Source organism: Nannobrachium achirus (genome assembly GCF_963921795.1).
Source record: "Nannobrachium achirus genome assembly, chromosome: 24".
NCBI lineage: Eukaryota > Metazoa > Chordata > Actinopteri > Myctophiformes > Myctophidae > Nannobrachium > Nannobrachium achirus.
In genome coordinates, this window is record NC_137831.1 from 32830996 (window position 1) to 32843504 (window position 12509).

Sequence of the window (12509 nt, forward strand, 5' to 3'; positions counted from 1 at the left end):
TTGGCTGTTGAGCTAAATCAAATGTGGTAATACAATTTTTAAAAAAAAGTAGTCGTTAGTAGTTTTACTTAAGTAAAAGTATCAATACAGCAGCGTAGAAAATAAATACTTTGGTGTGGCGTCAGCCTTTCAAGTAAAAGTACGGAATTCAAAATGTACTTGAGTAAATATACGAAAGTATTGTTATCAAAATACATTTAAAGTAGTTCTACCAAAAGTAAAAGTAGCTACTCATTATGCAGAATGTCCCATTTCAAGTGTTCGAATGTAAAAAAAAAAAAAAAAAAAAAGAAGGAAAAAAATCCTAGATAAGATAGCAGATCAGCTTGTAGATCTGCTATTTTCAAATGGCCGAAATATAGCCTATATAGGGCTGAAGTGGTTGATGTAATAATCAAATATCCAAAGTAACTACTAACTAAAGTTTTCATATCATTGTAGTGGAGTAAAGTACAATACAGTATCTACCTCTCTGAGAGGTAGTGGAGTAGAAGTAAAAGTACAGAAAATTGGAAATACTCCAGTAAAGTAAAAGAACCTCAAAATTGTACTTAAGGGTGCCCTCACACCAAAATACCTATGAGAGTGGAATCCGCGTTCCACCAATGCATTTCAATGAGAGTGAAGCGGTTTCATGCCAGCAGAGGATTTCTGCAAAAAACGCTCCCTTATCATTGAAATGCATTGGCGGAACGCGGATTCCACTCTCATAGGTATTTCCCTTAGGTTGCCCTCACACCAAAATACCTATGAGAGTGGAATCCGCATTCCGCCAATGCATTTCAATGAGTGAAGTGGTTTCATGCCAGTAGAGGATTTCTGCGAAAAACGCTCCCATATCATTGAAATGCATTGGCGGAACACGGATTCCTCTCTCATAGGTATTTTGGTGTGAGGGCACCCTAAGTATAGTGCTTGAGTACATGTACTTAGTTACTTTACACCGCTGATAATTCATGCTAAAATATTGCCAACACAAATATCGTTGCTGTTTCTGAAATATTAAGATCTTATGTCAGTATGCAGAATTGCATAACCTTCACAATAATAAAAGCAACAGACTGATTGATTAAATACATCAATGGTTTTGTAACAAATGTAGGCTTTTAATTACAAGTGTGGAATAAATGACACCTTTGGATAAACCTGTGCAGAATATGCATGAATAACATGACATCTTCTAAAGACTTCTATATACAAATGTAATGTAATACAGAGCCACACAGAGGGAGATGTTTCATACAGCCATGCTTCTATAGTCAATAGTTTCAACTCTTACACAATGTCTGATATGAGCATCCAGTCTGTTCCATGCTTACAGGAGACTTGCGGTTTCATTTAAAAAAGCAAAAAAAAAGAACGGCAGACTTTCACAGGCCAAACAGGCTAAACTAATTATTAATCATTATTCAATGTATCCGTTTCATGATACATTTTAACATGTTTTGTTATTATTGTTATTACGTACAGATATTGTACTGTAAAACAGAATTTGGGATAAACAAAGAAAATGTGTTTCAGAACTCAAGCACCTGGATCCCTGTGTACGCAAACCATACACAGAAAATAGTGTGGGTGTGTGCTAGGGCATTCACCAAATATTCAAATATTCGAATATCAAAGTCACTATTCGACGTTGTTCACCGAAGTCGAATACTCGCTTATTTTTATTTTTTTATTGTCTCTTTAAAAAATATATAGTTTATAAAGCTTGGCTAGATAGGAAGTCATAAGAATGAGTTGTCAATGCCCCTGGTGGATGAATGTGTTAATGCTCTATACCAGGGCTTCTCAAACCTTTTGACAACCCTGACAAGCACTTGGAATTGTAGGTATTACATTTGATGTGACTCGGTTCCACAGATAAATATTGTTGCGAGGCGTTGTGAGCATGTAGATCTGCTATTTTCACAATGTTCGCCTCTTGCTTACTTAATATTTGACAGTTTGGCCAGTCCTGTCAAATATTCGACTATTCGAATACTTTGAGGTGGAACAATTCGAATACTAAAAATCACTATTCGTGAATGCCCTAGCATGTGCATAACGTGGTTAACAAGTCAAGAATGCGGTACAAAATAAAAGAAAGCACAAAATACCCTTCGTAGTCCTGTCAGGCATACCATTAAAGTGCATACACGTGTCGTAAAAACAAAACAAAACACAATACAAAAAAAAAGAAAGCATTCATTATCAGTCACGCAGCTAATAGGTCTAAATGACATTCTGTGTTCTTGTGGACAGGTGGCATCACAGAGACATAATCCCGGTAGAGGAGACAAAGTCACACCATTCCTGACATTCAAGAGTGCTTGAGCACCAATGCCCTCTCTGTGAGCTAAGTCAGTAGTTCTCAACCTTTTTAGAGCCGCCCCCCCAAAAAAAATAAACATATTTGAACTCCCCCCACCCTGATATGCATTGGGAGTCGAGGCATTATAGGCATTTAGTTTGACTCGGTTCCACAGATAAATACTGCGAAAATAGCAGATCTACAAGCTCACAATGCAGAGTTGTGAGTTGTTTGCCTCCTTCATATTTTATTTGACAATTATTTTGTTTCATCTATTTGTATAGTATAGTTTGTTCATTACTTTTGATGAAGTAATGCTCTTTTTTCTCTTCTTTCCTTTATTTTTTAGGTATTAAAAAGGTCCCTAAATCGTTAGTTCACTGTCAAAGGTTGAGAACCACTGCTCTAAGTCTCTGTGGAGGTTGCTCGTTTTGTCCCACAGGACGGTCAGCTGTCCCTCCAGCTCTGCTCCACGATGGCCGAAACTCTTTTCTCGTACTCCCGTTTGTTCTCCTGGTACAGCTGTGCTGCCTGGCTGTTCGCCGGGCTGTTGGGATTCGGTTCGTCCAGCAGAGACTGTGGAGGGGAAGGAGCGAGGTTAGCGGCTTAACGCCATGACCCGGGATTCAAAGACTTTCGTTGTCACATTACAAAATGTTGGCATGGCACTATGGCAGACTCCACCACAATGTCTAAATGCACTGTAATACAAGTACAGTAGCCAGTAGGTCATGATAGTGAACATTGGGGGGAGGGTGGAGGGGGGCCAAGGGGGGAATTATTTATTTTTAGAAAAATAAATGACTGTGAAATGGCCTCAAAAAGTTAATGTCAAGCCCTGTTCTATATATCTATATATCAGAAGATACTGTACCATTAAGTTTCACCATCCCTGGTTATTAAGGTGCAGGATAAATGTAAATAAGTTTAAGCCTAAAACTAAAACATATAATAGACAAAAATAAAGAATACATCGAAAAGCTATACCAAGTATACATTCATGCACCAAAATGAATAGCAACGAAGTATGTTAGCAACGAAGCATAGCCTATGCATAGTTCAAATAGTAGTCAGTATTATGTAACGAACCATATACATTCCTAACAGGTAAAAATACACAAAACACACACGCGCTGTTTAGTTTTGTGAGATAATGTCCAGAAATACTGTATCACGCGCGGTTTTGCGAGATAATGTCCAGAAATACTGTATGTTTGTTGTTGGTGAGCGGGTATTTACAGGTTAAAGACAGTGACCTGGCAGCCGGGTCATTGTTCAGAGCTCTGATAGCCTGAGGGGAAAAGCTATTTCTGTGTTTATGTTTAAAACCTGAAAGTAATTTGAGACCAACGTTGAACTACTCAAATGCCCGGAATAAAACGAATAATAAAAGTAGCACCAGTATCAGTCTCCACAATACATGCTTCTACAATACATGACCTAGTTTTGAGACTTATGCAAAGGTTAAAATGTAAATTAGATAGCACATCATTTAGACAGATGCTACCTTTCAATGTACCAATAACTATTTTAATAGTATATTGCTCCAGGGGTGGGCAACTTTGATGATGGAGAGGGCCATTATGTTTCCACACTCACTCCAGAGGGCCACATTGCATATACTGTTGAGCAGAAACCTCACCTCTTCTCTCGATATTTTAACATATTTTTTGTAAATAATGCCCTACTACTTCGTCCTTCTGTCACACTAAATTAGCAAAAATAGCCAATCTACAAGCTCAGGCTTGATTTTTTCAGCTTGTAAATCTGCTATTTTTGCTATTTGAATTGGAATCCTGTATAATTTTTTGCTATTTTTTAATTAGTAACATTAGTAAAAGTAACATTGTTTAATTTCAAATGCATTTAAAGACAATACAATTTGAATACTAGCCATTACGCAACTAAAATAGACTTAAGTAATGAGTGAAGCATGGGTCATGTTTGCATGTTTGGAATTGTAACAGCAAATCAATAATATATGAGTATTAATTAACCTGAGGGTGGGGCCCACATGTGGCCCCTGGGCCGCCGGTTGCCCATGTATGGCTGCCTTAGACTGATGCTATGTTTACTGAGGCATTTCACTGTGCCATTTGATGTATGTGTTTACCTTGCTCATTCTAGGTCACTCTGGCTAAGTAAATTGCTTTCTACCGCTGTTCTGTTCAGAACAGAAGCTCTATAGTCCCTAATCACACTCAATTTACTTTCAAGTTTAAATAGGAATTCTATGGTAGAGTATGTTAATACAATAACAAAACTAGTACAGGAGGTAGTTTTCCACTGAGACATTTCGACCCTGGTTGACAATGTCAATAATGTTATTTGAAGCAGATGGTGCAGCGGGTGCCATCTTTATTGTAGTGCTGACGCTATTGTAATTACTCTCTCCCTCAGGATAGAGAGAACTTAAGGATTGTAGCTTTTCATCACTAACATTTCTCTTCTCTGAATGACATTTACAACTTGCCGGACAGTTAAATACCCGCCATTATTTTTTGCAAGTTAAACTGATTTATATTTTGTTGTACAACTATTTAGGCTAGCCAAAAATAACAGATTTTTGGCAAGCTAATCGATCATACCACTAAGTAAAAGTAGGGCTTTCGGTTCCATTGCTCTAACACTCTGCCTGTCTTCACTACTACGCATAGACAGTAAATTGATCCTGGACTCTGAGCGAGACCCAACGCTCTCAGTGTAAATTCTGCATTACTGTGCAGCAGGGGCAGGTAATGGATATGCTATATTCTGCCTGGTGGAGATAGTGTACATAGTGGTCAAGAAGAACCCCGTCGCTGGGATCACGTGCACCCATGCTGGCCTCGGATCAAATTCCACCCACTCATGCACTCTCTCTCTGTGAGCGTTACTACTACCTGGAAAACTGACCACCATCGCTTAACCACTTAAACCCGACACTTGGTTGACCGGAGTCCCTCAGGGCTCTATACTCTAGTATTCAGGGCTCTATGCGCAATGTGTCGCAACACGATGCATTGTAAGCTTGTCGATCTGGCAATGTTTGCCCCACAATACGGATGCTGGGGTTTAAGTGGCTAAAAGGAGAGTATAATGTGAAGAGAAATGTGTTTAAATCGATTCTCACTTTGTGCCATTAAACATACAATCGAGACGTAATTACTTGAGCCCCAGCATCCCTATTCTGGTGGGAACATTAGGTGTAAATAGCCGATCTACAAGCGATGCATCTCGTTGCGCCACATTAGTCTTGTAGATCGGCTATTTTCAGCAAAGAGATTTGGTGTGGAGGGTAAAAGTACAGTTGCAACAGTTTTACTAAGAATGGAGGATTTATGTTTTTATATTATATTATTATATTTGCCATGCCTATTTTGGGAACATTATCATAGTTATCAAGATTCTCTAAATTCAAAAATTTTAAAATGTTGGGGGGATGGATTCCGACTCGCTGTGAGCTTGTAGGTCAGCTATTTTCTCTGTTTGCTGTACAACAGAGAATACAGAGCTTCACTAGTTATACAAGATGTACTTTTAATATCTGGCCTCAGCATGTTGAGTAATGAATCCCACTTAGAGTCTTTGCCTGATTCAGTGAAAACGTACCTGGATAGAGGTAAGAATAGATGACACGTCATAGGTAGGACTCCAGCGATTCTGCAAAATATCTAAGCATATGCTTCCATCTGCATACACTGTGGAGACAAGATTATAGTGTGTTAAGCAAGAGACTGCAACGAGAGAAAGGTGTAAACATTTGGCAAAACGCTACAAAAGGGAAGGTACATAACATACCATTTGGATGAAACATCTTTGAGGCAAATCGTACAGTGGGGGGCTTATTGGGATACTCCTCTGTGAACTCCACTGTTAGTTTAAATGTACCTATGATGGAGAATAAAAGTCAATAAATACTACACTTAAAAAAAGGAAAGGTAGGAAGCCACAGACAATAATGAAGAACTAATGTCTCAACCAGGGACGTGTAGAGCATGTTAGAGGGCAGGGGCTGGAATTTCCAAAAGGTTCTTTTGGTGGAAGCACCGAAAATAGCAGACCTCCAAGCTCACAAAGCGTCGTGAGCTTGGAGGTCGGCTATTTTCGGTGAGTGAAACCACACTGAACTAAGCATAATGGATTTCTACACAGAGAGGGCAAGGCAATTCTTGGACAAGGCAATTCTCTTGAATGCTGCCTATAGGTATGGCATGGAAAGAGGGCATTTGCATTTCTTTCACCATAGTAAAAATTGCATTTATGGTCTATAGTATGTGTGCACATGCCTGGTCTCAACTCCATTCATTTGATGGCAGAGGGAGCGTGAACAGATACCAGAGCTGTGTTTATTTTCCTTTTTGAGTCTTTGACCATATTGCACTACGTTACTATTTGCCTTGTTTTATTCTACATTATTTTAACTCTGGTCTCAAGTTGCTTTTTTATTATAGCACTGGTATTAAAATTGCCCTCGTGAGTTTTTATCTGTGCATGTACCACCGTGTCCGTGGTCCTGAGAAAAGTCATTTTGTTCCGTGTATATGTATCTTCATACGGTGCCAAATAAACTGAACCTTGGACCTTCCCTTCAGCTGAAGTAGGAAGGCTACCAGAGAATGTTAATGATGTTGTTGTCATGGAAACAAGTCTTGTCTCATGCCCTGGACAGAGCACAAGCCTCAGACATGTTTAAAAAGAGGCATGTGCCCGGCATGCCTTTTGCCATAACAAACCAATTTCCTCCAATCTCCTCCCGTACCAAACCAAATGTCATTATATACCATGAATGGATGCAAAACAGTTCTGTGATAGCAGCCCTATGCAATGTGCATCCCGACCCAACTCATGAATATTGTGATTGAGTTGCAAAGCAAGTAAAGGCACCACCTCCATGCATGCAGTCGAGTTGACGTGTCCCTCACCCCCCTCTCTCTGCACGCATGCATGCAAATAAACCTTCTACCTACCTATTTCAGGTGTCATAATAATAGAAAGGTCAACTCACCATCCTCAAATGGTGTTCCTTCAGGCCTGGAATGCAAATAAATGTTAATGACACAACTATTAGGCATATTATATTTTGCTTTTACGTGCAAAGTAGGCCTATATAAATGTCCGTTTTGAGGGATGGATAGTTTAGGGAATATTGGGATATTTTAAGCACAGTATTGTGTCTGGGCTTACCCAAATATGACAGCATTCCAAACCATGATATTGTTTTCAGACGGAGCCCCGCTCACGCCAGCTGGAGGGTCCTCTTGCAACCTACCAAATGCAGGGCGACCACACAGTCATCATTAAGTTACTTGGAAGTATTAAGGCCGAAAATACTATAGCCCCTGGTAGAAAACAACCTTGCTAACACTGTAGGGATGGGTTAATAATATTATCGTTTATCGTGATAAAAACACTCACAATAATCGTGGTGATTTAATTTATCGTGAAATTGTCCTCCTTCGTCCACTCACACTGGGATCAATTCAGCTTTTAGCCTATTTTGTCAAGCTGCATATGGTAGGCCTATCGCTTGACTTTAACCCTCTATATTGGTAAAACAGACCTGTAAATATTAACATACTTGATACAGAGTGTTTTTTTTTCACTCTCAAATATCTTTGCCAAAAATAGACGCGCTGTGAGCTTGTAGATCTGCTATTTTAGGCAAATATCCCCCCACAGATTCACAGAATAATGGATGTTGGGGATATTTTTGATTATCACGATAATATCGTAAATCGCTATTATTTTGGTCACAATATAATCGTGACATGAAATGTTCATATATCGTCCCATCCCTGTCTGTAACAACACTGTTGCCCCCTGTTCCGCCGCAACATTACGGCTACTGTTACCTTTTGAAGTCTCTCATAAGCCGCCTTCTCGCCGGGGTGGACATCTTTATAGAGAGGATTTATTATTCTACAAACGATCTGGTGTTTAGAGACAACTTTGCTCTATTGATATGCCGATCGGGGTCAATATGTTGTTGTAGACAGAGTTTTACCAGTTTACCCCACAACAACAAGATCCTCTTCCTCTGACCCAACAGGAATTAAGGGCTATACCATTCTCTGAAACGGGGGGTATTGTCATTGAAGAACTCCATGCTGTTCGTCAGGGCGGGGGGTCCTCCCAATCCCATGCTTTGTTAGCTTAATCATTTACCATCATGAAGAGGCGGAACATTCGAGACAGTGATCTGCATGTCTTTTAAAACCTCAAAAAGTTACTTATTGACATTTGCGTTAGAATAGCCACCACCTGCACCCCTGCGTAATGGGAGAGTCCCCGGGGCGGAGCGCTGGTAACGTGACGGGGAGGTGTCCATATTTGGGAGGGCAGGTGACGCGCCAGTGCGCGGACACGTGAGCCACAGAGAGGCTGGTTTTGAAGACATTCTCAAGGGAATAATACATTAGTAGTAGTAGTACAGTGGTTCTCAACCTGTGGGCCGGGACCCCCTGTGGGGTCCCCAAATTATTATTAATATTTATTTATTTTTATTTTTTAAACAGTAAACAAACCAGCATACAGTAGCCTATAGGTGTGTAGAGGGTATCAGTAGATTTCTGAAGTGACAATTTAAGGACTTTCAAGACCCTTTTAATACCACTATTAATGAAATAAAATGAACATTCTCCATAGTGAGAAAGGAGAGCAAATCCCTAGGCTCCTTCCAAATTGGTATGAAAAGTCACCCTCAGGCTGTTGCTACTCTGACTTGTGAATAGACTAAGCCCCCATGATGATGTTGATGTTATGCTTTTTCTGCTTTTGAAATTGATGTTATCCTAGATGAAGTACTATGTTCTATCCATCTGTCTTTCAATATATGAGATATATAAAGTGTGGTTATGTGTAAGCCGTAAGGCTTTCTAGGATCTCCTTTTAGTTGACCTTGTATCAGTGATTTGTGCTGTCATGAAACTGTACATTTTTCTATTGCAAACTGCTAATAAACTCTTCAATCAATCATTGTCAAATATTAGAGGCAGAAATTGTGAAAATAGCATGCTCGCGTTGTGAGCATGATCTGCTATTTTCACAACAGAACTGTGTTAAACACCTATGGTTACACACATAGGCGATTCTAGCCTCTTCCAGCAGGGGGTGCACGACCTCTATTACCTCATACACGCACGCGCAGCGCGCGTGCACGACGTTCGCGTCGTGCACGCCGTCGCACGTCCCTCGTTCGCGTGCGCGCTTGCGGATATTAGCGGTTTTGTAATGTTGTTTTAGCGGATTTCTGCAGTTAATTTTGTACCCAAATGTAACACAATATAAACAAAAAAAAGTGTAAAACAGGTGCTTCTTTTTCTAGACACCATATGTCTATCTATAGGATTTATTTACTTATTTTGCAGACAGAGGCAGCACAGCCAGGACATATAAAGCCAAACATCAAGTTAATCATCATTCATCAAGCAATCAAGCAGTCATTTACAGTGTCAAATAAGCATTTCACAAAAACAAATAGTAGACACATCCTTATATTACACAATGAACTGCAGCCTCCGGGTTTTGGCTCTTGCAAACCTTTCAATTATTTTCTGCACTTTAATTTCGTGTATTTTCTCAATCTGTAAAATGCCTATATCTGACACTCTTTTATCAGTCATGGTTGTCCGTAAATACGTTTTTAGTTGTCTCAAAGTAGAGAAACTGCGCTCAGCTGAAGCACTCGTAACTGGTATGGTGAGGTACAGTGTGTAGACGTGTTTTAATGTACCAAATGAATCAGAATTATGCATTCCCTTCTCTTGAAAAAAAGCAAGTTTCTTTTCAAACAGTGTCGTGTCCTCCATTTCTTTTTTTTTGCGCACATTCTCTTCAATATAACGAAACAGTTGAAAAAAGGGAACATAATAGACTATGCACTTGGAGGGAGTACAACAGCATTGTGTAAACAGAGATGTGTCTTTATGTACCTGTCCTCCTGAAAGCTTGCTCGGCGTTCTCAGAACCAAAGGCCCGACATGGAAAGCAGAACGCCCGGTCATGGCGCACGCTATACTCCAGCCAGGCAAAATCTTTAAACCACTCCTTTCTGAATTTGCGTTGTTTTTCGCCAGCGGCCTTTAATGGACATTCTACATCTTCTGGCTGATATGGACCCAAAGCCAAAAACTGCTTGAATTTATCCGGGCCATGGCAAGGGTCTCTTTCATGAACAAAGTTGGCTTCATTTGGCTCCTCTGGGTCTGGGCCTGGGGTAACAACAGTTGAGTCTGGAGTGGGGCTTGCTTGCTGTGGAGGAACCGGGGCCTCGGTCTCCGGCAACGGCGAGCCTTCCACAGTGATGTCGGTGGCTGGATCACTGCTGCTGCAAGCTCCGTCCACCTCCTCTGGTTCACGTTCATTAGCATTACTGTCAGTGTCGAGTGAACTACTATACTTGCCCCTCCACCTCTCTTTTTGCGCACATTTTACAAATCACGATCACTGTTTTATTTAATAATTATAAAATAAAGTTACATTACAAAAAAAAAAAAAAAAAAAAATGGCCGCCTGGCGGCCAGGGGGTGCACGTGCACCCTAGGACACCCCTTAAAATCGCCTATGGTTACACAAAATGTAATGCCTCAAGTCTTACAACTCCAAGTGCTCATCAGGGTTGGGGGGTCCCCAGTTCAAATATGATTATTTTGGGAGTCGCCGCCTGAAAAGGTTGTGAACCACTGCAGCAGTACACCCAGAGGTGATACACACACACACACACACACACACACACACACACACACACACACACACACACACACACACACACACACACACCATGTATCATGAAGGAAATACTCAATATCCAAAAGACTGCAACCATTTAATAACATTTTTCATGTAAAAATACAGGTTTACCGTCGGTTTTCTGTTTCAAGTGAAAAAATTACTAAAACAATGACAAAGAGTTCAGTATATAAAAAAACACAGGTGTTCTAGCCTGGGTAAATACTGTAAAACTACAGGGGTGGAACAATTTGCTTTATTTCACATGAAATAATTAGAACAAAACCCCTGTAGAGCAGCAAGTCTGTCTTTTTCGTTGTTCTTGGTGAACTATGAACATGTAACCAACAGGATGACTGTACAGTTCAAGGCTGTTATGAAGATGACAGTAGCTTACATGCTGCTTAAACCATTACCCTACTTCCACTGAGATTAACAAACATCACTGCTTATTAATCACTTAAGCCATATTCTTTGTTTTATCATTTAAAGAAATAAAGAAAAGTAAAAAGATGTTATTGAACATAACCGATGCGACGGCACAAGACACAAATAAATCGTAAAAAAAAAAAGAATCAAAACTACTACTGTGGTTTTGGATGTTGTTTACATACAACAATTTGATGGAATGTCTAAAATTAGCTGGCAGAATTGTGCACATTTAGCATATAGCTCTACATTCAAACAGTGAAAACTCACTGCGCCCAGAACAGTATTGCAACCTTACAAGAGTTTCTCATACATCACCCCCAGCCAGGCAGATTAGCAACTACTGTTATTAAATTCACTGGCCACAATTAAACCAAATCTCACCCCACTCACATATGCAATCCAAAATACGCATGGCATAGCAGATGGGACAGTTTTATTGAACACAAACTGTTCCACCCTAAGCAAATTACACACACTACCATTACATACATTAGTCTACAGAACATTCCCCTTCAGTTCTAATAGTGCTGACAGAAATGTCTTTACATCTCTTCCATACATTTTGCAATTTTGCAAAAGGCCTACAGTACGCAGTTACGCATCCACCAATATCAACTACAATTAGGTTACCCCAACCACAATCTCTGGAACTCAACATAAATATTGTAAAAAAAACTTTTCAAGGAGAAAGGGGGGGAAATTTCAAAGTATTATCTCTTTCCTTTGGTAGATATGGGACATATCAATCTCAATACAAACTCCCTAACTGTTAAGTTTAAGGCGAACAGTCCCGGGGCACTGAGAATGTGGGAGTTGGACTGAGGTCATTTGAAAGGTGATTATGTTACCTTCTGGTGGACTGATATCATCTGCCACAACACATCACAAACTCAATTGCCATAGACAGTGCAAACAAAGTCAAAAACACGGTAGGCAGACTAAAGCAGAAACTGGGACGCAACTGTAGCCGTAGATCTGACTAACCACTTAAAACCCGTTGACTGGGGTGCACCCCATGGGTCTATACCTCCTTTTCTCCCTCCACACCAAATATCAGTGCATCTACAAGCTCACG

At 40.0% G+C, this 12509-nt stretch overlaps 1 protein-coding gene across 1 annotated transcript; it reads right to left on the bottom strand.

Moving 5' to 3' along the window:
• Window positions 1–1107: 1107 nt before the first annotated feature.
• Window positions 1108–8301, bottom strand: LOC308280410 (ubiquitin-conjugating enzyme E2 A-like). The gene is made up of 6 exons (XM_080720678.1): window positions 8128–8301; window positions 7460–7540; window positions 7281–7306; window positions 6074–6163; window positions 5885–5973; window positions 1108–2869 (listed from the first exon to the last, which is right to left on the bottom strand). The coding sequence occupies exons 1-6, from the start codon at window positions 8169–8171 to the stop codon at window positions 2741–2743; spliced, it is 459 nt and encodes a 152-aa protein (XP_080576804.1). The 5' UTR covers window positions 8172–8301; the 3' UTR covers window positions 1108–2740.
• Between the last annotated feature and the right edge of the window lie 4208 nt (window positions 8302–12509).

What these genes read in the sequence shown, in the direction of transcription:
- LOC308280410 (XM_080720678.1), bottom strand. Translation starts at nt 8,171, where the DNA reads ATGTCCACCCCGGCGAGAAGGCGGCTTATGAGAGACTTCAAAAG. An exon ending in CTTATGAGAGACTTCAAAAG is followed by an intron (nt 7,541 to 8,127) that starts GTAACAGTAGCC and finishes TGCATTTGGTAG; the next exon opens with GTTGCAAGAGGACCCTCCAG. An exon ending in AAAGATGTTTCATCCAAATG is followed by an intron (nt 5,974 to 6,073) that starts GTATGTTATGTA and finishes TTGTCTCCACAG; the next exon opens with TGTATGCAGATGGAAGCATA.